A 27139-nucleotide genomic window follows, 5' to 3' on the forward strand; every position below is an offset into this window, starting at 1 on the left:
AGAAAGAAAGAAAGAAAGAAAGAAAAAGAAAGAGAGAAAGAGAGAGAGAGAAAGAGAGAGAGAGATGCTGAGGATTGAACAAAGGGCCTCACCCATGCTAGGTAAGCACTCTACCAGTGAGCTACATTCCCAGCCCCTGACTATGATTTAGTATGATTTAGAATCATCCCTTACTGAGATGGAAGGGATTGTAAAAACCATCTAGACATTTTGGGAAGGGCAGAATTCAGAAGCTCACATATTTTGTGAGTGGCAAAAACAAAATGATGACATACCAAGATGGGATTGTACTCTTTGTAAGTCATGTGACTTCCCCTCCTTAATATCTTTCTTGTGTCAGTCAAGGTTTTCCTCAAGAAAAACTCTTCAGCACAATTGTGGTTCTTTTGAGGGGGTGGGGCGTTAAATTTTTGTCAAAGAGTAACTGGGTAAATCACATTTCACCTGGGCTTCATGGCTTCTATATTCACATGGCAAAATGTTTCAGAATGTCTGCTAACACAGAAGAGACTTTTGTGAAACCTTCGGCACTGACCAACCCTTTATGCCAGTAACACCTTGATAAACACAGGGCATTTGTAAACATAATCTTAGTTGGTGAGGCTGCATTGTATTTGAGGCTATTTGGCCACTTGAATTGATGTCTGTCTTCTCTACCTAGACACATTTCTTAACAAGCTTCTGTGTTAGGCATATGGTTACCATTGTGTTGTCTTTTTTTTGTTGTTGTTACTAGAAATCAAATTCAGGACCTCATGCTTGCAAGGCAGGTGCTGTGCCACTGAGCTATGTCCCTGGCCCTGTACTGTCTTATTTTTAAGTATTCCAGACAACCTAATTTTTTGTTGTTTGAAAATGGAAATATTCATTGTTTAACTCATACTTTAACTTTCTAACTATAAAATTGATATTCACTGTAGAAGATTTGATAAGGACACTGTCTTACTGCAGCCCATTTACTGAGTGACTCAGAAAGCTGCTCTTTTGAGTGGGGGCCAGAAGAGAAGGCCTGCAGTAGGTCCAGGCTGCTGTGCAGACTTCTCTGCCATGGGGCCATATGATCCAGCAGACCCAGGGTACTTGAAGTGTCAGTTGCAGGTGGGGATGCTCTTTGGAGCCTCTGGCAGGCCCCATAGGTGAATCTCAGCAGAAGCCATTAGGAGTTTGGAGCAAGGCTCTGCCATCGTCTGCAGACACCTACTCTCCCTCTAAAAAGTAGTTCCTGGCCTCTTATTGGGCCTTAATGGAAACTGCTCACGGTGGGACACCAGCTTACCACAGGACATGAGCTGCCCATGAACTGAGTGCTCACTGGCCTACCACATCATACAGTTGGACGTGCACAGCAACGATCTATCATTAAATGGAAGTGCTATATACATGATCCAGCCTGAGCAGGTCTAGACAGCACAAGTAAGTTACATGAAGAAGTTGCCCAAATGCCCAGGGTTCCTCCTCCTGCTGTATTACCTTCTGTCTTCCAGCATGCACCTATGGCCTCGTGGGGTGTACCCATATAATCAGTTGATAGAGGAAGAGAAGATGAGGGCCTGATTTACAGATGGCTCTGCATGTTATGCAAGCACCTGGACAGCTGCAGAGTGGACAGCTGCAACACTGCAGCCCCTTTCCCAAACATCCCTGAAAAACAGAAGTGAAGGGAAATCTTCACAATGGGCAGATCTTCAGGCAGTGCCCCTGGTCATTTATGTCACTTGAAAGAAAAGTGGTCAGATATGTGACCATATATATACTGATTCATAGACGTTAGCCAATAATCTGGCCGGATGGTCAGCGAGTTGGAAAGAATATGACTGCAAAATTGGTAAGAAATATATTTCAGGCAGAGATATGTGGGTAGACATAGATGAAGGATGTAAAGATTCTGTGTTCCATGTAAATGCTCACCAAAAGGTAGTCTCAGCAAAAGAGGAATTTAGTAATCAAGTGGGTAGGATATCTATTCTCTGCGTAGTAGTCAGTGTTTTTCCTCAGCCACCCCTGTCATTGCCCAGTGAGGTTAACCAAGTGGCCATGGTGACAAGGATAAAAGCCATGCATGGGCTCAGCAAGATGGACTTCACTCACCAAGGCTGACGTGGTTACCTGCCGACTGCCCAGTCTGCCAACGGCAGAGACAAACAGTACATATACCCGATATGACACCATTCCCCAGAGTGACCAGCCTGTAGTCTAGTGGCAGGTTGGTTATACTGGATCCCTTCCCTCATGGAAAAAGCAATGCTTTGTCCTTATTAGCACAGACACTTATTTCAAGTATGGATTTGCCTTCCCTGCGTGTAATGCTTCTACCAAGACTACCATCCACAGACTTACATAATGCCTCATCCACCATCATGGTAGTCCACACAGCATTACTTCTGACCCAGGAACACATTTCGCAACCAAAGAAGTAGGCAGTAGGCTCATGCTTATGAAATTCACTGGTCTTACTATGTTCCCCACCCTCTAGAAGCAGCTGGATTGATAAAAAGGTGGACTGGCCTTTTGAAAATGCAGTTACAGCACCAGCTAGGTGGCAATAACTTGCAGGGCTGGGCCAAGGTTCTTCAAAAAGCTGTATATGCTTTGAGTAAGCATCCACTATAAAGTACTGCATCTCCTATAGCCAGGATTCATGGATCCAGGAATCAAGGGATGAGTGGTACCACTCATCATGACCCCCTAGTGACTCACTAGCAAAATTTTTGCTTTCTGTTCCCATGACCTTATGCTCTGCTGACCTAGAAGTCTTAGTTCCAGAGGGGAAAAGGCATGTACAAAGAAGCACAGCAATGATTCCATTGAGCTGGAAGCTAAGATTTCCCCCTGGTCATTTTGGGTTCTTCATGCCTCTGAGTAAACAAGCTAAAAAGGGAGTTACAGTGTTGGCAAGGGTGATTTACCCAGAGTATCAGGGGGAAATTGGACTGTTACTCTACAATGAGGAAAGGAAGAATATATTTAGAGTGCAGGAGATCCTTTAGGATGCCTCATAATATTACCATGCCGTTATTAAGGTCAGTGGGAAACTACAAAAACCCAATCCAGGCAGGATGACAAATGGCCAAGAACCTGTAAGAATGAAAGTATGGGTTGCTCCACCAGGGAAAGAACCAAGAGTGAAATACTTGCTAAAGGCCAAGGGAATACAGAATGGGTAGTTCCATGGCCTGTAACATGACCAGTTACAGAAATGAAGATTGTAATTATTGTATTTCTTTCTTATTTTGTTAATATGGTTGGTCATATATTCATGTATATTAAGCAGGTATCTTTATTCTCTTTCTTTGTAACCTAATATTGATAGACAATGTCATCTCTGTAAATACTGTAAATCTATATTATAATGTGTACATTATGGAATGTTAGGAGAAGAGTAAGCATCGTACAGAGAAAAACTTTGCCTTCTATTCTGGGGAGCGACTTCATGCGTTTCCATTTGTACACAGGATATTTGTAACCTGTTAGGCATAATTATGAGCTCACTATTGTATTTGGAAATTAAGCATAGTCTCAGGAGATGCTCCTAATTGTCAAGTTGACAAGGGGTGAGTGGTTTGTGATCATTAAGTATTATATATCAACTTGAACAGATTGAGAAATGCCTTGCAAATACTGGAGCACAGTTGTGCATGTGTTTGTGGGTGGTTGCCACAAACTGAAGAGGGAAGACACAACACAGATGTGAGTGTCACCAACCAAGAGGCTTGTACCCTGCACAGATTAAAATGGGAAGGAAGAAGGAAGTCTTCTTTCTTTGCAGGAGAAGCTCCAGTCCCTTCAGGCTTCTAGTGCACGCTCTTTAGCCTTGTAATGCAAACCCATCAGCTTTCCCACGCAGACTCACACCACACTCTGCAGTTAGTTCCAGCTCTTCAACCTTCAGCTGGATCCTCCATCTATCCAGTGCACACACAGCCACTTTACATCCTTCCACTCCTGACTCCAGGTGGCCATTGTGAGGGTACTTGTATTACTAAATCTGTTCCTCTAGTGAACCCTAACTGGTGCGTACACTAAAATATATAAAAAAAGAAATTGTCCGTTAGTACTCATTTCCTACACATATGCATGCATATATGAAATTGGGATCAGATTGAATATATAATTTCATATCTTGCATTTTTATCACATATCTGACCAATGAAAATAATCATATTTAACTTCTAAACTTTAAATGATGGATACTTCTAGAAGAAGTTTTTTAATTGGCTCAAAAATCATTTAGATCTATTTAATAAGTACAGACAGGCTAGTTCATGGAAAGATGAAAGGAGATAGAAAAGGAGATAGAAAATCTATGGAAAGGAGATAGAAAAGTCTAGGTATCATTCAAAACTCTGCCAAGAATTTGCTATGTGACCTTTGACGAGTCACCACCCCCTAGACCTACCTACCAGGCATATGGTACTATTCCAAGCTCTATTGACAAAAAAGTTGAGCTTTGCTCTGGCTACATTGTTTGGCATTTTTTATTTGTCTAATAGTTTGTCATGAAGTTCTCAGTGAAGTTGACTGATTCTGACTCACTCAGAGGAATTAAGATATAAATTGATATATCTATTTTGAAAGTGTAAATTCTATTTTTAAAAATGACTTTTTTGTTTCACTCCCTGCTTCATCTAGAACAGCACATTGTAACTGCTCAATAAATATTTCATAAATAAATGAAGAGTTTGCTTTAACTTTACAAATCTGTAGTTATTAACACTTTATTTTACGTGGCTTTAAACTTATTTCAGGGAAATTGTTACTTAAGTAGACATCACCAACAGATGCCACTTTATTGAGTGATTACTAACATTCTTTCATATGTTAGAAACAGATGTGTTTTAGTGGGGTAATGGAGAATTTAACATTAGGAAAGATATGATGTCAAAAACCTGAGCTTTGCTAAGCTACTCAGATAATTTTCTAAACACCTTTTAGTTCATTTCTTAGTGTATACAGTACTTCTTCTTCCCCTTGAGACTGTAAATAAGTAACCTGAATACACAATAGGGAAGAGGAGTGTTTACCTTTTCATACAAAAAAATGTTGACTTTTCAGACTGTGCAGCATGTTCTGAAATAAGTTGTTTTATGCTTAGACTTACAAAAGGTACAATAGTAGCTTAGTTTTGTCAGTATATGTTTTTGATATTTTGAGGGTTTTTTTTCCCCACAAGTAATTGTGGGAGTACAGATGTATCATTAGATTGTCTTTTTTTTGTTTTGTTTTTTTTTTGTTTTTTTGTTTTTTTTTTTTTCTCCGGTACCGGGAATCGAACTCACAACCTTGCGCTTGCCAGGCAGGCGCTGTGCCTCTGAGTTAAATCCCCAGCCCCCAGATTGTCTTTTAAAAATTATTTTTCTGTTCTAATGTCAACATCTAATATGCATTATCATATCTTTATTAATCACCTTCAGTGTTCTGAGTATTAACCCACTTAACAATACTGCATCAGGAATCATATGCACGTAAGATATGCAACTACCATTAATAAGTATCTCATGCTTTCAAAGTACTTACAGATAAAGGCACAGCTCATAGATGTTCACACACTATACAGAATATGGTGTTTGAACTGAATCATACCAGCATGTAGAACCTTTATAGAGCCAAAAGGAGCTTAGATATCACTCACCCATCATTTCCACCCCTTACAGGAACCACACACCTCATCCAGTACCACCTCTTGTAGCTACTGGGAGATTCTACATACTAAATCTCAGTTCAGGGTCCTTCTGCCTTACTGTGTTGCCAGAGCACTAGCCCTGAGATCTGGGCACCCACAAACTATCTTGAAGGATAAAAGGCTGTCACACTTGACTAGTCTCACTTCTGGTGTCCTCACCACCAAAGTGAATGGAAAGAATTTTACAGCCTTTTGATGAAAAAATAGGAAAAGACAGCAAAAAGAGTAATTCATGTGAAAAGCAGAAATATGAGAGCAGTCATTTTATAAAACTAATAACATTATAAGTGAACTTGCAAATAGTGAACCAGAAGCTAACTTGAAGTCTGTTTGGGAAACATTGGCAGCCTCTAGCAAATAGATGTGGCTTAAACTGAAAGACCTAGTTCGGCCTTGAGAGTTGGGAGGATGAAGTATCATAAAGCCATTCTGTAAGAAGAGAGTAAAGCAGCTTACATCAGTGATTAAAAAGAAAATCTTCCAAATCTAGAATGAAAGACAAGCAAATTTTCCTTGGCAGCCGGGAAGACCCAGGAGTGGGGGACGGGAGCTCCATCTGAAAGCAGACCAGCCCAGCAGTTCAGGGACAGGGGTGATATGAATGTCAAAGCTTCCAGAGGAAAGGTGGCTTTTCCCTTCCTCTGCTTCCCTATCCGTATTTAAGGTAAACTGTTTAAAAGAGAGAAATCTAATCAGGGCACACTTGCAAAGTACCTAAGAGCAATCAATATTTATGTTTCTTTCATGGCTAACCTACCTAGAGGTTTCTTAACTGTGTGTGTATGTGTGTATTTTGTTGTCCCTGCAGGCTGGCCTTGAACGCGCTATGTAGCACAGGTTGTGTGTAGCCCAGGCTGGCCTTGAACTCACTATCCTGCTTCAGTCTCCTGAGTGCTATGATTATAGGCATGTGCCACCATGCCCAGGTCACCTTAGTTTTACCTCACTGAAGATTTTCTCAGCCCCCAACCCAGAGACAGTGAAAAAAAAGTTATTGGTTAGTATACTTCATTGTTATAGCCTAAGCTAATGCTTCTCCCAGTGAGCCACTGTGTTGTGCCCTTTGACAGATTCTTTTGCCAAGCACCACTAGCATAGCATTCACTGAGTATTAGAAAATTTTATATAATGCCATGTAGTTAAGAGCGTCGTCTTGGTAGGATACAAATAGGGAATAAACCAGGAACCTTAAAATAAAACAAATAGGAAACAAATAGGGAAATAATCTAAATAATAACAAAATACTTTGGGTCTTTTATTTGACTATTTGTTTCTCTTTTCAGTTTACATCACTAACCAATAATGTGGACCTAATCAGCCAGTCATGCTGTTTATAAAATTAGATAAGCTTATTTTCTGGGCTATCTTTATATTTTCTAATGTATCCATACTTAAAAGTTTCTTTAATTTGGTTCTACTAAGTGTTTTAATACTTTGAGGAACTCAAATGTAATATGTTAAATAACAGTGAGTCCTATTCAGAGATTTAGGTAAGTTATTACAAGTTTTATAAATTACTGTTTACTTTTAAAAAGGCTTATCTCAAAAATTTGTCATTATATTTTTCAGTTATTACATAAAGAGACAGGTAAATAAAGACTAGATATATAAACTAACATTATTTGTATTGATATTTATTAGCCTAAAAATATTCCTGTGGTCAGTTGCCAGTGTCTTAGCTATAACAAGATGTTTCTAAGTATCTCTTGGACTTTTAAGCATTTTGAACTACTTTGAGAATTTTTACAGAAAGCCGTTGCTTTTATATGCAGTTCTTGATGGCTACAATTATAACGTATTTTAGCTTTTCCAGCAATGGTGGAAAATAGTAGTGCTTTAACTTTTTCCAATAGTGAACAAATTTTCCTGAAGTAATCATAGAAAATGTGGGCATTTGTTTCCTGACAGTTATAGTAACTGTCAAATGAACCTTAAAGTAAAAATTTAGCCATATCATAAAACTATTTCATTAAGATCAAATCTGTTATGATTTTATACACATCTAAAGTATGACTGAGCTTAGCTAGGATCCACAGATTAGCAGAAAGCATTTACTGTATTAAGCATTTGCACAAAAGATGATGATGAGGTAGTGTCCCCTGTAGGGTGGCAAAATTAACAAATGAATTAATTAAACCTTGTTTGCATTCTACTTTGAAGCCCGATTTTAAGTAAAGCTTTTGTCAAAAGCATTAGCTGAGCTTGGTTTACAAACTCAAAGTCCAAGACCTGTGAAAGCCAAATGCTTTGTGAGCTGCAGTCAGGGAAAAACTCTTCCTTAATTAACTAGGGCTTAAAGAGCAGATTAAAAAGATCATTGCAGGACATGCCAATTGTCCTTTCCAGAGTGGGGGCTTAGCAGGTAGTTAGGTGTGTGTTGAGTAACTTAAAAGACCATGTAACAGGAGAAGGAGGGCTAAATTTCAAATCAGAAGACTAGAATCAATCCAGTCAAAAGTTGTTCCCCCATTCATTAGCTCTAGGACCACATAAGCCACCAGTACATTTTGTATTGTATCATACTTAGGGCCAATTTAATAAAAATGGGAAAGTGAATCATACAGTGCCTAATTTAGAGAGCTGTTCTAAGGATTAAAAAAGATAATTTATCCAAAAACAGAAAGAGGCTGGGTGTGGTGGCATATGCCTGGAATTCCAGCACTCAGTAGGCTAAAGCAGGAGGAGCCCCGCAAGTTTGAAGCCAGCCTGGGCTACAAAGTGAGTTCAAGGCCTGCCTGAACTGCAGAGTGAGATCCTGTCTCAAAAAGACAAAAAATAAATAAATTCAGGAACAAAAATTCAGGTAGGTGTTGCTTAATTTAAATTTCTAATTTTGATCATACTGTATACACATTTGATAGTCAAAATTATTGGAGTTCTCTTACAAACTAGTACTTAAGTACCTATATTTCCCAGACACGTAGCCAGAGGAGCTGGATCTTTTCCAGTTGCATACAATTCCCATCAGACCATATTAATACATTTTCAGTTCTCGCATCTCCCTATTCTCAGCCAAAAAGACAGGGGAGTTGGGGATCACACTGAACAATCCCACATGTGATATGCCCATATGTATGTCCATTTTTCTCTCTGCAAGACTCCGTGTTCTGTAGCCCAAGATTTTCATCTTCTCTCCACCCTGTCTACTTTTCGTTTTCTCTTTTTGCACTGCTGAGCAAAAGAGAGGGGCATTTGGAGAACCTGGATTTCTGGTCAACCTGAAACAAGCTAATTTCAGGAGGTAGTACTCAAGGCAGCTGCTGTGACTTAGACTCCCTCAAATCATCGATATACCATTATTATCAATTTCTTACTGAAATTGTGTGTTAACTTTTCATCATTGTAATCTTCATACCCCTCGAAAAGAATCAATCTAGTAGATCTTATCATTTGTTTGAATCATATTTAATTCATTTTACCTTAGCGTGTTTAATAACAGGTTGTATATTTTTTGAACAGCATAAGTACGTACATAGTGCATAGGCATTCACACAGGCTTAACATATGTGATGCTGGCCAAATTCCCATTTAAGAAAATTACAAATTGTTTGCTTGTTTTCATTTACTTACACAATAACAGAAAATACCCACCCAAAACATTAAAATAACCAGGCCCCAATAACTACCTCCCTTATCTAAGAGATTTAAGTAACCATCTTGGTTTCTTGGAAAAGCCAATAATAGCTAGTGGCTGTATGGGACGCCTTACATAGTAGCCATGCACAAAACCACACTCGCATGCCTGATAACGTGCACTTATTTCTGCTCCCCACCCTGTTGGTTGTGGGCTCTGCAGTGTGGAAATCAGCCAAAGCTCTGCCCTGCTCCGCAGGGCTGTCCTTTAACTTGTCAGGGATCCAGCCAAACTAAAACCTGAATTTCAATCCAAGTGAAATATCTGAGGCCATTGCCTGAGCCAAAAATAAAAACACAGCAGGAGAAGAACCCAACATGTACAGAGCAGAAGCATTTCAGTGACCTCAACTCAGGGCAGGGGCCTTTAGCAGTTTCCTGTGACCTCCCCATGTGCAGCTAGAATCTGGAAGGGTGCAGACAAAGCCATTAAGCCTGTCTCTAATTGGTCTCACATCATCAGCATTCCAGAACAGGAAACTGTCTGCAGCCAGGAATTCTTGCTGCTTTGCCATAATATTTGAGAAGCAAACCTTTTCCCCCGAACGTATTTGGTTCTCCTAGTTTGTGGCAGGTTAGTTTTCTTGGATTCCACAGCAATAATAACATCACGTCTGTTCAGTCTATTTGCAGTAGGCTATTAGATTTCTAGATTGTGAAGTTCCCCCTCAGTTCCTGCAAGGCAGTGAGCTAATTTTTAGGTCAGAGACTGTTCATGAAATGTATGGCTTCATTCCATTCCGTGGTATACTGACTCAGATGCAAAGTGAGATTTCTGTTGCCCCGCCCTTGAGCCCAAGAAAGGAGAGCAGTCTCCAAGGCCTCACACTGTCTGTCACTAGTGTTGTCCCTAGAGCATCCAGGGAAGCACAACTCTAGCCTGTCCTTCCTAGTCCCACCTGCTGTGGTGTGTCCAGCGCTGACTGACACACACCCAGGTCACTCCAGCAGGGCTGTCCCAGTGGTTCACACACAAAACACTTCAATATACCTGCTGACTGTAGCTACCCCCTCCCCCAAAACCCGCATTTAACAATTCTTGTTTTTTTCTTGAGGACAATAAGTATTGATGATAGCTAGGATGGGAGAAGACTTTAAAAGGAATCCTTAATGTCTAATTGAAATTTTATGAGATAGGTGCAGTCTGCTCCTTTTGGCCAAACCTCTGACAGTGCTGTATATCCTAATGCATAAAGTTATTTTATAGCTTGATTAATACAAATAAAAAATTAAAAGTAATGTATAGCACCTTAAGGCTCATCTCATTCAGTCCCACCTTGACAATTTGAGACTTTCTAGGGAGGAGACAGCAGGCAGCGTACACACTTATTCATCCATAGACCCTGGAGCAAGAAAATTTGGAGAAGAGGTTATCACCCAGAGTAGCTTTTTTTCCCTACCCAAAATCTGCAAGTTAGAAGGGCCCTAGATATCATCTAACTCAACTTCACTTGGTTCTGTAGAGAATGAGGCTTATAGAGGACGTAAATAACCCGAAGTCCCCTGACACTAGGGCCAGCTTCCTCTGTACAGGGAACAGCCTGCTGAATGTCTTACTGCAGTGTTTTATTGCAGAAGCTGATGAAACTTAAGGACCTCACAGTTGCACAGAAGCAATCTATTTTGAAGCATATGCAAAAGTGTTTGCCTTTGATTTGCCATGAAGCCTGGAAAATGCCACAGCCCAGAGAGTGTTGGCCAGAGAGCACACAAATGTGACTGAGGGCCAAACACTGAGGTAGCTTTTGGGAAGGAATGCAAACTCAGAGTGAGTTGGTAGTTAAGGGGTTACCGAGCAGGGCATAGAATTGTGCCTTGAGTGACAATTTCTTAAATCTTTTTTTTTCCCAGTACCGGGAACCAAACTTACAACCTTGTGCTTGCCAGGCAGGTGTTGTGCCACTGAGCTAAATCCCCAGCCCCAACAATTTCTTAAATCTTGTTTGAAATTAGTTTTAGAAACTACTGGATAGTTAATGCTACTGAGTTTCAATTACTTTAATCAAACAATATGTTAAAAAAAAAAAAAAACATTTGTGCAAGTTAAATGAATATATACTATGTTGTACCTTACTGTTGATAAGTGTAAGTCAGCAGGTGATAGTTACAAATCCGTGGGGGGGGGCGTACTGTTTAAGTATCTACCCCAGGGATATCCTCCTCTGTGATGCCTTTTCCAGATAGATTAGGTTAGTGGTTCCCAACAGGATGATTTTTATCCCCCAGAGGTATTAGGCAGTGTCTGGAGATACGGCTTGTCACAACTCTCAAGGGCCTGGGGAGGATGCTCCAGAGGGTAGATGCTGCTAAACACCCTGCCATGCATAGGCCACCCCCACTCCAAAAACAGATTTGACCCCAAATGTCCGTCATACTGGACGTAGATTCCTAGATCATGCTAAGAAATGGATATGCTTGAGAAAAAAGTGGAAAACCCATTGGATTACTTTGTCACTGGCAAACATCCTCTGCAACACTGCAGCAGGAGGACAGCGTGTCTTTGTCTGGGGTGAAGCTGCTTATTGCTGCAACCAGGTGGCTGTGGTATGAAGACACTGGCTCTCCTTCGCTGTATCAGGCAGGAGCAGCAAAGGGACATTTGTCTTTCATCACCTGTCACAGTTCTTAGCAGAGATGAAAACATTGGTAGATTTGCCTTCATATGAAACAAGTGTTCCTAAAAAGTCATGTGGTAAGTCATACAATCACAAAACTCAGTAAACACTTGTGAGCTAGTAAACCTTTTTCATGTGAAAATCCCTTTCAGTAAAGCCCTATTCTCAAACAGGAGTACACCTGTATATATTGCATTTTTAAATATAAATACTTTGTTTTTCCTGTACATTACATTTTTATTACAGAGTTCTATTAATTTTATGTAAAGAGAACAGTTTCTCCTTCCTTTTCCTGCTCTTATTCTTTTCCTTTAAAAAGAAATTCGAGGTGAGGGGGAGGGATTAACTATAGACTTTTTGAATTTGGGAAGGTCATTGATCAATCTGTCCATATGACAGTTGGAAAGATGTCTTCTGGGTTATAAATTGTGAGAAAATAAGACTTGGCTCTATTTTGAAATCATTAATTTTTGCTTTATCTCATACTTTTTTTCAGTTACTGACCTTTGGCTAGAAAGAGCAGGTGCACTGGTCCCTCCATCACCCTATGGGTGTTTGTAACCCTAGAAATAGCCGATAAGACTCGAACTTCTTCACTCACAGGGGCATGGTATCAGCAGAGATAAGGGAGTGGCACTGGAGGGACGGACACAATGTGGCTTTTCCTTATCAGTCAGTGCCCTAGGGCAACATCCCTGGGTGTATAAATCTCAGACTAACACAGCAGGGCAAAGGGGGCAGAGAGAAGGAAATTTATTTGATAAAGCTACCATTAGTGTCACTTTACTGATAGAAGGTTACAGAGGTGTGACCTGGGGGGACAAAGCCACTGCCACGGAGGGTGCTGGGGTAGGCTGGCTTAAGCTAGAGGCACTAGGAAACCTGCATCTGACCTTCATCTCCACTGGCGGGAGAGAGGAGGCAGCAAAGAGGCCCAGTACAGCACTAGTGTCAAGGAGCAGGGGGGCTGGCGTCCCCTGGAGGGGTGGTGTCACGCCATTTGCATGGTCCTCTCACCAGTGTTTGCTCATCTTAGCCTCACAGCGACCCGGTGAGTAGGAAGGGGGTCATCATGAACAGCATGTTACAGATGAGGAAACCAAAGCACCAAGAAGGTAGTAAGTTACCCAGAATCACTCAGCCACAGAGAGATTTGTAATTTAACACAGGTGCTCTGACACAAAATGCTGTTTTCGGGCACAGCGGTGCATGCGCTCGCTCAGACACCTGGCAGCATCCGCTCAGGGAAAGCCTTGGCTGGCCTGCCAGGAGCCAGTTCCACTGACAACGCTCTTCACCTCTTTTTGCCCCTGGGAGACAATCACTAGCCCTTTTAGAATCTCTTTTCTAATCTGTGAAATGGGAGGGATGCATTCTCTAGGTCACCTCTGTGATGTAGATGAAGCCAGACTACAGCGAAGCCTCCCAGAAAGGCAGCAGGCAGCCTCAGGGCACACTGGAGGGAGCCGTGCCCACTTGCCTGTGCCTGAAATTATACCAGACGCTTTACCCGTGATCTCATCTGCAGCAGCAAGCACCCCTGAGGTGGGTGCTGATGTTGTCTCCACTGAGCAGATGAAGAAACTAATGTTCAGAAGGTGAAGTAACTCGCTCAAGGGCATTGTTTTGTCTGCTCAGCGTGCCTACCAAAAGCACAGACTTGGTGACTTAACCACAGAAATGGACTTCTTACAGCTCTGGAGACGAAATTTCAGACCAGCATGCCAGCAGGATTGATTTCCCATGAGGCTTGTCTTGCTGGTGGCCTTTCCTCCGAAGCATGGGACAAAAAAACTGAGAGCACGCTCTGGGTTATGTCCTCTCAGGACACTATGCCAATCAGATCAGGGCCCCAACCCTGATGATGTCATTTACCCTAGTACCAAACAAATGCTCTACTTCCAATTATAGTGAGCTTTACCTGCACATATGAACTTCAGGAGCACACAGTCAGTCCATAGCAACAGCCAGCCTGGAAGCAACCTGAAGCTCCTTGCCTGCTCTCCTAACCACTGCTGCCTCTCCCCGGGTCCTGGGAGTGGGGACTGCTAGGGTCAGTGGAGTCCTCGTCTGCTGCTCTCTCGGTGGGACCTACACCTAGCATCGCTCCTGCCTAATCACTGCCTGCTCTCCAGGGCACGAGGTGCAAGGGACAATCCCCCTTTGACCAATGCCTGGGGACCCTGCCAGGGCTGAGTTGGTGGCAGGGTAGGAAATAGAACCCCTAGGACATCCTGAGCCCAGGCCTAACTATAACTAGAGGTACTGTGAGGAAAACCACAGAAGCCCCAGACTATGGCTGGGGATATAGCTCAGCTGCGAGGCGCCTGCCTGGCAAGCGTGAGATCCTGAGTTAGATTCCTGGTTCCAAAAAATAACCTGAGGCTACCCCTGAGGAGTGCTTCCTTGCCATCCTTCTTTCAACCCAGTCCAGTGCTGGATGCTCCCTGGATGCTGCTAGCTGGACAGAGTCATGTAGGCTCGAAAACAGGATCAAAGTCGCTTCTCACTCGTGTGGAAGGATGAGAATTCAGCCCTCATCAGCAAGCCACTCACTGGAGCAGCTACATTTGAGCTTGTCAGTTAGTCATCATTAAAAACTGTGCAGTAAAAACAAGCTATTCAGAGTCCTGAGCAGGCTTCCACTAGGCCGAACAACAAGCTAGTCATCCACCTGGAATGTCTCCTCTCCATAAATTACAATATCTGCCGTATCAGTGGAAGGGGAAAAAAACTTTTCTTCCTCACTCTCCCGTGCTTTCTTGTTCTTACTTAGGTTACAAAGGTAGGCTCATAAAAGTGGGAAGCTTTTCCTAATTTTTAAAAAACTCACAGAGTAATAGACCCCAGGATATCTTTCAGAGAATGAAAATGTGTCCTTTTACCTTCTCAAACTGTCAAATAAAGACCATGAGTTAACAGGGCCACTCAGCTCACGTTACCTGAAGAAGAAAGCGGGGTGCTCAGAGACATGGCGCTGGGCTTGCCACTGGTGTGCTGGGGATTTGCTTCTGGCTGGCGGGACCGTTCCGCGTTTCCCGTCGCTTCTCCCAGTTGCTGTCCTCCCTCTTTCTCAACGGCGGGGAGGCTGACACACAAAACTTGCAGCGCTGCCTGCCGTTCGTGCAATCACAGAGGTCTAGCTAGCTGCTGACTCCCCTCCTCTCAGAAGCCATATGCCTCTCCCCAGCCTCCTTCCAATCATGAGAAAAAGGTTTTTCAAGTGAAATTCAGCCTTCAGTGTTTGGCCAAAGGAAACATTCCGTTATCCAGCATCACTCCCTTCCCACGGGCAGGGATGTCTGGATCACCTGGTGCCTTAGCTGTGCTTGGGCCCCGACCTCATGTAGGTGTGCTGTTCTTCACTCGTGCTCATCAACTCCATGGTTGGCTTTTGCAGGTGTGAGAGCTGTGGAGCCGTCTTCCATGCTGAATGCAAAGAAAAGTCTGTTCCCTGCCCGCGTTGCGTCCGGAGAGAGCTGCAGAAGAAGCAGAAGTCCTTCTGGCGGCGGCTGAATGTGGACGAGAGCCTGGAGGAGGCGTGCACCATGTTTGAGCTGTCCTACCAGAACACCTGAGTGCCAGGCCACGCTGGCACGTGCCCCATAGTGACCCAAGACCGAGTGGCTCCCAGGTAGCCACACGCACCTAAGAAGAAGGGTCTGTCTCCTCTTCCACTAGATGTAGCTGTCTACATTTATTTACCTACATGTGTACACACCTATACGTCCTGTACGTATGTTCTGTGCAAATCGTTGTCTAACAAGGCCACAGAGTCTCTGAGGCTGAAAACCTACCCGTGTACTTGACCATGAACTTCAGCTGCTTGCTCCTAGCAACTGTGGTTTACATACAATGCTTTATAGTTCAGAGTTTTTGTTCTGTTTTGTTTTGTTTCATTTTGGCTCTTAAGGGCCATTTTTACACAAAATATAGGAGGAAACATTTCCTGCAGACCAACACTGCTTTGGTTATTTCTGTATTATGTGTTTTTAGCCTTCACAGGGGCTGGGGGAACTGAGGCAGGCACTGTCATCATCTGCTTCATAAGGAAATCTCCAGAACACAGAAACACGCCTGGATCCTTCCAGGCCCCGGTGTCCCTGGCAGAGACCAGGATCTTTGGAGCAGAGGTACAGGGCGGGGAGCCAAGTACACGGCTGTCTCTGACTGAAAGCACCGCCCTGAACTGAGGAGGAGGCTGCTTCTGGTTTTGAGGTTAATCTCAGTTTTCTTCCAAGGAAAGAAGAGGCCTCTGCGACCAATAGCTGCATGTCCTCTGTTTGCTGGTACGAATCCCAACACCTGCCTAACTGCACAGCCTCCGCCACATGTGCCACGCTGCAGATGTGGCTCTCTTAGGAACAGCTTTCCAAGGGCGTCGTGATATCTGTGATATTTTGCATGGTGTTAGCTGGAGAAAATGTCTTAGACGTGGCATTAAAGACCTCAGTGGAGAGACTGGTGGACAAGATGTGTGCATCTTGGAAGAGACCATCTTCAGTTTCCTTGCACAAAGTCCTGTGCAGGCAGTTCCTACCTGGCCATTTTGACTGCTTTATTTCTCAGCATTCTTCCCTGCACTTTCTGTTGGGCTTTTGTCAATTTTACCACTCTTGTGTTACTTTCTGTTTGTTTGTCCGTTTGTTTAAAAAAATCGGAGTACTATTTTGGAAGAAAATCCCAATTTTAAGGTATCAAGAAAATACAAATAGAATTAATGAATTACATCTAATAGTGTTTGAATAAGTAGATATATATAATTGCCACTGTAAAGCTAAAATGAGTACTATCATAGGAATAAGAAATATAACGCACTGCTTTGCTATTTGGCAGGGTCATGTCCTCCTACTGCAGTGTCCTGTAAGAACCAGCATGGCAGGGACCGTGACTGAGGTGCCAGGTAGGACAGCACTGGAAACCTGATCCCTCCCCTTCCTCTACCTTGGCTCTACACAACAGGAGAATATGCTTATAACAAAATAATTCTCAGTAGACTTCAAGAGACGGTCATGGATCTTCCCCACTGAGCAGATGTTGTCCATGTGTTCGTGGTTTAGTCGTCCCATGGCTTTTGGGAGCTGGGGCCGCGGTGGCTCATCGAGGACATGGTGCATTCAGCTCCACACCTTGCTCCCTCCAGAGGCCAGCTCCCCACACTTCTGGCTATTCAAAGACATTTCACAATGGCTTTCCTGCAGTTAGATGTGAGCATTTCACCTCTCAACACTTTGGCCCCAAACCACATGTTTCAACTTAGTAGTTCAGCACCATCCATGCATTTATTTTTTGGTTTTACAGTAGCTGTGATCAAGGCATGAAAGTTGGTGAGAGTCCAGGGCCCTGTTCACGAGATGCCTCGTTGGTGCCTTTTACTCTTAGAAAAAGCAGGTTGACTCGCATTCCCTCCCCCCAATTATTGAGAATGTGCACACAAAAGGAAAGGGGTGGAAAGTGTCTCACACACTTGGCAAACACATTGGATCACCTCCTCTCCTCCTCCCCTTTGTGAAATACAGTATTTATATTTTCCAGCCCCAGAGAAGATAGTAGAACATGATCTTTCACGAGAGAATTATAGACCTGCTTATTATAAAACAGATGTGCTCCCATGGCAAAGTGCCTTCTCCCTCTGCTCCCAGCCCTGTCACTGAGCTTGCTTTGCCTTCGCTGGAATTAATGTATCTGTGATTCCGACCGTCAGCGGAGCTGTTTCTAGCACACTGTGTTTGGAGACCCGAAGTACAAGGCCGTCCCCTCCCTCCTAACATGTTTGCTGTGTACAGAATGTTTTGTCCCAACTCACAGGCATCCAGGATCAGGCCTGCCACGAGTCAAGGGTGACATTCTGGATCCCTGATCTAAACACCTTTGTTTTCACCAGAATCCACTTAGAGGGCCCTGCGAAATATTAGCAGTCCCTGGGAACTCCTAACAGTTTTCCACCCACATCACTTTCTGCTTATTTTCAAAAGGAAAAAAATAAATAAATGCACCAGCACCATCAGCTACCCAGAACTAGAACCGGGTCCCTGCTGCTTCTGTTTTCTATCCTTTCTGTACAACTCTGACAGCCTGGTTCATGCCGGCCACAGGCCTACAACAACATTCTCTACCAACACCGCCAAAATCTGATAGGACAAAGTGGAGCCAGCTTCCAAGCTGAGTCTGCCGTGAAAATTCAAAATTGCTATTTTCAGCCCAGAATGCCTTAGAGCACATGAACACCCTTACTGTTTTCCACCCTAACAAATTACTTGGTGCGATGTTAGGTAATTGTTCCACTGCTTAGAAACTGTAGGAACAAAAGCAAGTCTGTTGATTGCCCCTCCTTCTGACTGAGCTAATACCTGCTTTGCCTCATGTTCCATGGTAAATATCTTTGCACGTAACACACATGAGAAAATGACCAATTAATCTCGTGCGACTGGCAGCTGGGTCCAGGGAGCTGCTTCTCACTCAAAGGCCCATTCCCTGCTGTACACTTGAGGAAATCCCTTCCCAGTGCCAGAAACACGCGTGCAAGCCCGTCCAGCCCTGCTGAAATGTTGGCATCTAACCTGAGGTAAAGAAGCCAGTTCCTAAAATAGACATCAGTGTGCACCGGCGTAGGAGGGCCACAGAGCATTCACAAAGCAGACAACTGCAGTGGGAACGGTGTTCTTTCCGGGGCCGCCTGTTCCGAGCACTGACTGCATCTCTGTAGGAAGACCACATAGATGCTGACTGTTGTGCCCCCATCCCATTTCACCTCCTGTTCAGGGGCCGTGTTGCAGTCATTCTCACGTCTGCAGTGCCGAGGCTTATCCTGTTGGGAGTGTAAGTAAACATTTGATGAGACAAGAGGGTAAGCACTCAGTTATTCTAATGAAGCCAGCACCACACAGAGAGTATGGCTCTAGTACTTGGGACTTGTGTTTTCCAACACAAAGGTACCCTTTAGACTCCTGAAACAGAGCTGTGCTATGACTTCCCTTGGACACCCTAAGGACCAGGGCGTTTCTACTGTCCTGCTTGCTGAGTGCAGGTCTCGCTGATGGCATCTGTGTGTCTCTTGTACACACTGAATGTTGACAACAGACCATTTCTTTTTATGCCTCCTGAGAGAATTTGGTTCAAACCTGCAGGTTTGTCCTCTATCCACTGAGGAGAGGCTGTCCAGCAGTTAATCATCAGGGCGGGACCAGCTTAACACCACACACAGTGAACCCATACTCGGAGACAGGCAGTATCCAGAGAAGTGGAGACACGTTCTGCACATCAGGGTAAAGCTGCCGCCACTCCTTTATGTGCAGGATTAGTCCTCTCCACTGATCTGCTATGCTTTATGGAAATAATTAGATTATGAAATAAATCATCAGCTTTTATTCAGTGTAGCCATTATTTTGTTTTATGTCTTAAGCTCCAACAGTCAATAGAGGTATGTGTGTGTTCCGCCTTTTTGTTCCTGGAGTTTTCTTCTCTACTTTTTTGCTACCCTGAAACAACGTGGAAAAGAATAGCATCTGTGCAGGATTGAAAGAACCAAATGCTTCTCTCTTTGGCAGGAAGTCATTCCTTCTCTTAGTCCCGTGCTTGTCAGCCATGGGTACCAGGCGCTCTGTGCCCTCCTTGTGCACTCTGCTGACACCAAGTTAGTACAGTTGGCTGCTCCAGATCGAATCCAGTCATGCTCAGTTAATCTGAACAGACAAATGTTGATCTCTATCATGTGGGACAGTGTTTTGATGGTTAAGTGTTAGCACCCAGAAGCTTCTTATCAGTAGGTAATTCTCACGTCACTGGATTCACAAATCTCTGGCTGAGAGTTTCTCTGGTGTGTTTTAGCGGGTGCATGGCTGAGGTAAGATCTACATTATTGTTAATATGTAGGTAAAAGTCAAAAGCATGGAATACCCTCCTGGGCATAGCTGGAGTTGTCAGAGGTTTTATTTAAATGGGTTCCAAATGAACATGATGCATGGCATTTTCCTCATAAAGTGGCCTCTGATGTGATCGAAGGCATTGTTAAATGATAAAACTGATGTTTTGCCTTAGTTCCCCTGGGTGGAACAGAAGGCACCGGCTGCTCATCCTGTTGAGAAGCTCTTGAGTGAAGCCAGCTGCTGGTCCAGGTAGAAGATGCAGGTCCTAGCTCACCGCTTCTGTGTGAGGAAAGCAGCCCTCTCCCCAGATCCTCTTTGTCCTAGGCCTGGCCCAGATTCAGGCCTCATGGCTGACAAACCACCTAGTGGACACTGGGCCTGTGGCTCCTCCATTTGTGTCTTCCCCGTAGGAGTGCCTTATAGTACCATCTAGTGCTTCTCTCTAGTCTCTCTGACCCACTGGAAGCCTGTAGGACCCTTCAGCTAAAACAGATCCTTCCTTCTTTGCTGGCTACTCTTCATCCAGATGCACCTGAAGCCTACGTACTCTACAACACATGTCAAACCTTTCACCTTTGCTTAACCTGGTGCCTTAAACCCATGAGTAAAGGGATTCATGTTGGAAACACATTATTAAAGGTAGAGTGGTTCACACTTTGGCTTCTTATTGCCGTTGGCATTTTTACCAGGAAATACGAAGTGTGATTGAAAAATATGGTGAATGTTTAATTTTTTTAAATGTATTACAGTAAAAGATGCAATGTCAGTAATCCCCCTCAAAATACTCCACCTCACTTTGAACACACTTGTCTCACCATTCTTGCAACTTTCTGAAGCCATTCTGGACGTTCTTTTTCCTGAGATTAGTTGCACCATTATAGCTGCCTCTATTTCCTGAATTGATTCGAAACATTGACCTTTCATGGTCATCTTGTCTTTGACGAAGAGCTGGAAGTCACGTGGTAGTAGATCCTGTGAATGAGGTGGATGAGTGTACACCGTGATGTTTTTACAAGGCTGCCTTTCTGTTGGATGGTACTCAGCAGCAGCATGCACTGTTTTTGATCACCCCCTTATAAAAACACAAAAGAGGACATAGAACCGCTTCAGAAAGTAGCAAGAAGGATGGGAAAAGTGTGTTTAAAGTGACGGGGAGTATCATGAAGAAGATTACTGGCAATGATTTTTGGTTTTGGTTTTTTTGTTTTGTTTGTTTTTTTGCGACAAGGTCACACTGTGTAGTTCAGACTGGCCTTGAACTTACTATGTAGCCCAGACTGGCCTCAAACTCGTGGCAATCCTCTTGCCTTAGCCTCCCAAATGCTGACATTACAGGCTTCCACCACCACACCCAGTTTAGCAACGTAGTTTTTGCTGTAGTTAATTTTTAAAATTTAAACATTCACCATATATTTCAATCACATATGGTACAAAAGATACAACCACACAGTGTTTTAACTTTGTGTTATGCTGTTTCTTAATCACACTCTTCTTGCTTGCTTGCTTGCTAGCTTTCATTAACCAAACTCAGGGGATGTCATGATGTCACAAGGTCAGTGAGGAGAGAAATAAAGCCAGCTGTCCAGAATTCAGTCTGCAAACTCAATAAACTTAGTCTTCTTCAGGTTAAAAAAAAAAAGAATTTTCCTTTCCCTTACTGTATAAAGATTTTGTTTTCATTTTGTCACCTTTTTTTCCAAATGAAAAGTGGGAAGCTCCTGGGATACTTTCATGAAAATGTCCTCTGAGTGGCAGGGCTGTCAATGAGCTCTCAGACAAGGCTTTGGCTGTCTGAGGCCCTTGGCCTGGCTGCGGCATCTATTAGACTCTGATGGAATCTCAGTTGGCCTCCCAGAGAAGATTTAAGGGGGAAAAACTGCTTCCAAGGAAGGGTGAAAGGAAATGCCTAGGTTGCGAATGAAGAAGGTGAACGTGGAGATACAGAAGATTTCTATAGAACTTGTCAGGCTCCAGGGTCAGAGTCGTATCATTTTTCCTTACTTCTACTCATGCACTATAGAATTGACTAGAATTTTCCATTTAGGTTCTTGTATCACTCTGTGTTATGCTATTTGTAATAGCTTCTGTACTAATGTATACAGGTTATTTTTCTGTTTTCTGGATTTTATTTCTTTTTTTGACATAATTTATCCATCTTTTGTTTACATAATTTAAAAAATACCAGTAACTGTAATAATATGAAATGAAGTTGCATTGTTGACAAGACCTCTAGTCCTTATGATCATCTGTCACATAATTTAAGTGTATGCATTCCTGCTGTGTAAAGTTATCTCTCTCAATAAACAATGCAGAAAATACCTTCTCCTCTCATAGCAACTTCTTTAAAATACTGTTTTGGAGGGCGTGGTAAAAGGCTGATTGAGCACTGGATGTTAATTCAAAGTTCATATTTAAGGTCTATTGAAATTGAGCTACTAGTATTTTAAAACATCTCTTCATACTAACTTTGCAGATGGACTTTTTTTAAATTCATTAACCTACAGTATTCTTAACAGCTCCTCCCATGTTTATGAAAAGCACAACATAACCTGTAAAATATGCAGATGTACAGTTATGAGCCTCATTTGCTGAATCAAAGCACGATCATTTTCAGTTCTGAGACAGCCAAAGAGGCCTGGAATCTCCTAGCAAAGCTCTGTTCTCACTTCTTCCACAGTCTGCAAATTAAATAGGCAAGGGCCAAGCAGTCAGCACTAGGCAAAGGCCCTGGGCATCCCTGAGGACCATCCTGTGGGAGTAAGGAAGGAGCAGAGCGAAAAGTGAAGAGTAGGTCTTTATGCTCCAGATAGCAGCCCTCTGGGGGTTGAGAAGTGATTGGAAATTAGTACAACTATTTCCTGTGTGGGCTGGCCCTGCCCTTCCACCCCAAAGGACACAAGGTGAACAACTGTCTACTTGAAACCTTCCTAAAGCACCATTTAAACTCACTTTCCCAAGAAGGACATTGAAAAGAGACGAGAACAGGCACTTCTGGTAAACATTTACCAAAGGTGAACCCTGAGCCTTGCTCCCTGTGACACACCCGGGCTGGGTCATGCCCAGCCTCTCCCACCCCACCCTCAGGAAACCAGCCGGGCCTCACGCCCACTCAAGCCCAGGAGTAACTGGACTTCATCCTCACATGAGACCTGCCCTGGTCCACGATAAAAAGGAACAAGTTAATGTTTCACTGCACCAACTAGACACACAATGTAGTCAGAGCCCAGACTGAACTGATTCACAGGGACAGGTCAGCTTCGCCTTAGGTGTAGGAAGCTAGAGTGGCCAGGTAACTCCAGGAAGTTTGGGCACCATCAAAGCCAAGCCATGCTAAGATGTTGGCAGAGGCAGGAAGGAGACGCCATCTTGTTCATCGCTCCCCACCCTCAAGGTGGAGATTCCGATCTTTCTTGTCTTCCTATTCTGTCCTTTGATGGCGGCTCAGAAGATGCTTAAATCAGGGCTTCCCGTATTAGAAATGCAAAAATAAGAGCCAAATGTCGGGTCTCATCACAGACACTCGAATCAGAATCTCTCTGGATGGGGCCTCCCTGTTGTATTTTAAGGGCTGCCTGGATGTGGATTGCCATGTAGCTCGGCGGTGGAGCACTTGCCTGGCATGCATGGGTCCTGGAGTCTTACCCCAGGATCACCAAAAAAACCCACAAAAAAGAAAAAGCTTCCTAGGTGATTGCTTTGTACTCCTAAAATGAAGGCTCACTAAATGAAGACGTTGCCTCAGGGAAACACTGGCTTGGCTCATTAGTGGGCAACTGCGGACCGTTTCAAAGGGATATGGAGGGAGTGAACGGCCCCCCTTTCTCTCAGTAGACACGAGAGTACCTTGGAACTCGCTGCTCACAGACTACCATCATTTTCATAAGACCCTACCTTCATACTCTATTTTCTTCCAGGGTGTGGTTAGCCTCTATTTATCTACAAACCATCTCCAGAGAGCCTGATAAATAGAAGTACCGAGGGGCTGGGGATTTAGCTCAGCGGCAAAAAGCGCCTGCCTGGCAAGCGCAAGGTCGTGAGTTCGGTTCCCGGTACCGGAGAAAAACCCAAAAAAAAAAAAAAAATAGAAGTACCGTAGCTGCAGGTGACTAAGGCGACCTAACAAAGTGAGCCTCAGACCCTCCTTTGCGTTTTTTTATCATTCCTTCTGGTTGTTCTGTGATCTCTCTTTGGGTGCATGCATGCTAGTTTGCTCCGAGTCCAGGCCTTCCCGTGAACATGAACCTCACCGCTCTGGAAGGTGGTGTTTAAAATGGAAAATCATCAGGCGCCTTTTGCACAGAAAACCTCAGAAAGTTCAAGAAATGTCAACCTGGATCCAGACTCCCCCTAGTTCCAGAAAAGAACCAGGTGTTAAAATGAAGCAGAGTCCTGCCAAAACCAGGCACCTGTTGAACTGATGGTTTTCAATTTCAACTGCCAGTTACGGGTAACTTAGACAGGAGTTCTTGCCTCCTCTTCCCTCTATGAAGTCAGTAACTTAACAAGTGTCTCTCGTTGGTGGGGTACTCCAAAAGAGTCCAGAGTCTCTGATCAAAAATGGGAGCCAGGCCCACACGGGAAAAAACAGCAGTACCAACCTGATTCTGAATCACCTTAGGAAGCAGGTGCCTTGGGCCAGGAATACAGCTAGGAATGAATTTGGGTCTGCTAGGTTCTTCCCTAGGACTTCTTCCAAAGCCACAGCATTAGAAACCACATTCCCAATTGGGGAAGAAAAAAGTTTTCAATTTCTTTCATTAGGCTGGACGTGATGGCACACACCTGTAATCCCAGCACTCGGAAGGCTGAGGCAGGAGGATTGCTGTGAGTTCGAGGCCAGCCTGAGCTACAAAGTGAGTTGAAGGCCAACATCAACTGCATGGTGGCACCCTGTCTCAAAAAGACAGAAAAAAAAAAAAACTAAATTTCTTTTATTGGATTAGATTTTGATGAAGGTAGAGGGTCCCTCCCCCAGTATAAAAAAATTATCTGATATGTAATACCCAGGAAACATGCCCAACAGAAAAATATAGTTCATTCTCTCGCTCCACCTATTCTCTCAAGGCTGGACAGAAAAGTCTAGCCAGAAGAACAAATGGTTCCCATAACTGAGCATACAAAGTCCTCATTTATGTGCACTGACATTCAATTTACCTGGACAACAGGGAAATTCATTACTCCTCCACCTTTATTTCATATTCCTCTATTAAAAGCTATTGGTTTTAAGCAAATCAGCTAGAGTTCATGAGTTCATACAACATTTCAGGTCCTGCCATGCAGCCTCAGGCAGCTGTTGGTCTGGGGAAAATTCCTCCAGCTTTTGTCCAGACTCTCCCAATACGGTCTGTTGTTCCGAGGCTGAAGAGCTGCTATTAGCACAGTAATTTTTCCAAATGAACATTGAGCTAAATTATCTCAAATGTATAAAGGAACATCTCTCACTGTGTTATGGAAAATTGCCTCCCAAATTACAAGACTATACAAAGCACATATTAATTCTGGGCCCAAGGACATCCAAATTGCCTTAGATTCTGAGCTGCATTGTGGTGACACACTCCTAATAACGTTGGGCTCTGAAGACATCACAAGGTACACGCTGTTATGAAAATAAACCAGAGTTTTTCTCCATTAGAATCACCCTACACACACCTGAACCCAGCTAGAGGTTTTTTTGCTCTGAGATGGAAGCCTTTTTCAAAGGAGATAAATTCTAATTGCATAGGCAGGGAGTGAATTTGAGTCCTAAACTGGGGCAACCTCGCTAGATGGCTTCTTCACCGCTGCCTGGGAGTGAGGCAGCCTAGGAAACAGTGGGTGGCCCCCCAGTGCCCAGAGAAGAAGCCAGCTGCATGTCCCCAAAGCAGCTGCGGCTCATCCATGTTCAGTCCCATGGCTGACCAGAGTAAGGGGGAAGCAGAGGCCAGATACCAGCTGAAAGACTGCTCCCATGTGGCATGAACATGTGTCTGAGAGGGTGAACCCTAAAAACTAGCCCTAGCAGAATCACCCTAAGCTACTCCTCAGGAGCCCCAGACGGGGCATACACTCCACCAAAGGCTGTTTCTGATGAGGATTCTCAAAAAGAAGTATTATTTTTGCCTCATTTAACCACAACATCTACTCTTGTCTTGGTCATGGTTAAGGTACTGGGGCGTGAACTCAAGCACACTAGGTAAGTGCTGTCCACTGAGTTGCACCCCCGCCCCTGTGCCTTTTCTTCTTTTTTACTTATTTGAGAAAATATTACAAAGCAAGTCCAGCTATAATGACATTTTATGCCCATAGAATCCAGCACACATCTAAAAAAGTTTACTTTTGTCTAGTAGTCTCAGTATCATTCTATGCCTTGCAAAATTAACAAATTCCTTGGTATCGTTTCAATTCCTAATCAGATTTTTCTAACCATATCCAAAAATATATTTTCTTGTTTTGTTTGAACAGCAAGTCTTTTGAAAAATAAGAAAATCAGACACCCCAACAAAAGATGTGATAAGCACTCAAGGACCCTGGTGCCCCCCAGGATCTGTATCCCCTTCTAGAAGAAAAAGACGCCCCACTTTCCCTCAGAGGGCTCCAGCCCCTCTCTCCTGTGGAAGTCCTCGTGGCCTGTCAGTCCAAGTCCCTTCCTTCAAGCCAGGGCCGCAGCCTGAGTCTGGTCAGCAGGATCCTGAATCTTGAGGGACACCAGGCCTACACGTTAGAGAGGAGCCTCCCATTATTTTCTTTTCTTGGAAATTGCCCTGAATTCTGTCTTCCAAAGGCCTGATTTCTTTTTTTTAATTCTTTAAATTCGACCAGCCACTCAGCAAATGGCTTCTCTAAATTAGCCAGAGTTGGCTTCTTCCACACACCTGTTTTGGTTTTTTGTTTGTTTGTTTGTTTTTTCTTCCGGTACCAGGAATCGAACTCACGACTTTGTGCTTGCCAGGCAGGTGCTTTGCCGCTGAGCTAAATCCCCAGCTCCTCTACATTCCTTCTGAAGATACAGAAGTAGATGGGAAACCTCCTGTCTGCGATTTGCAATCTCATGCTGGCGCACACAGACCCTCTCGCACGAGCCCTGCCAGGACGCCACTCCTGCTCTGTGCTGAGAAAGCTGCACCAGAGCTGGGAGGAAAACTTGCTTTGAGAAGAGGGGCTTCACCAAGGTACTAAGCAACCTGGCTATAAAGCAACCTGCTTGTGAAATACGGTGGGACCCAGGAGTTGGGTAGAAAAAAAGCCCAGAGGGAAAAGTTCCCATCTGCCCCCTGACACCATGTTGCAACCCAAGGCATCAGCTTCTGAGCCAACACCTGGTCATCAGGGGCATATTCCTTTCTTCCTGACCTTTCTCCTATACCGTC

General features: G+C 43.6%; 1 protein-coding gene across 2 annotated transcripts in view; it reads left to right on the forward strand.

Moving 5' to 3' along the window:
* Plekhm3 (pleckstrin homology domain containing, family M, member 3) overlaps positions 1–20043 on the forward strand; it is a 174221-nt gene extending 154178 nt beyond the window's left edge. For both annotated transcript variants that reach the window (XM_005396971.2, XM_005396973.2), the window contains exon 8: positions 15329–20043. In XM_005396971.2, the coding sequence (XP_005397028.1) occupies positions 15329–15506 (178 nt within the window). In that variant the 3' untranslated portion in view covers positions 15507–20043. The remainder of the gene's footprint in view (positions 1–15328) is intronic.
* The last annotated feature ends 7096 nt before the right edge of the window (positions 20044–27139 follow it).

Source organism: Chinchilla lanigera, unplaced genomic scaffold (genome assembly GCF_000276665.1).
Source record: "Chinchilla lanigera isolate Chin_1 unplaced genomic scaffold, ChiLan1.0 scaffold00056, whole genome shotgun sequence".
Taxonomy (NCBI): domain Eukaryota; kingdom Metazoa; phylum Chordata; class Mammalia; order Rodentia; family Chinchillidae; genus Chinchilla; species Chinchilla lanigera.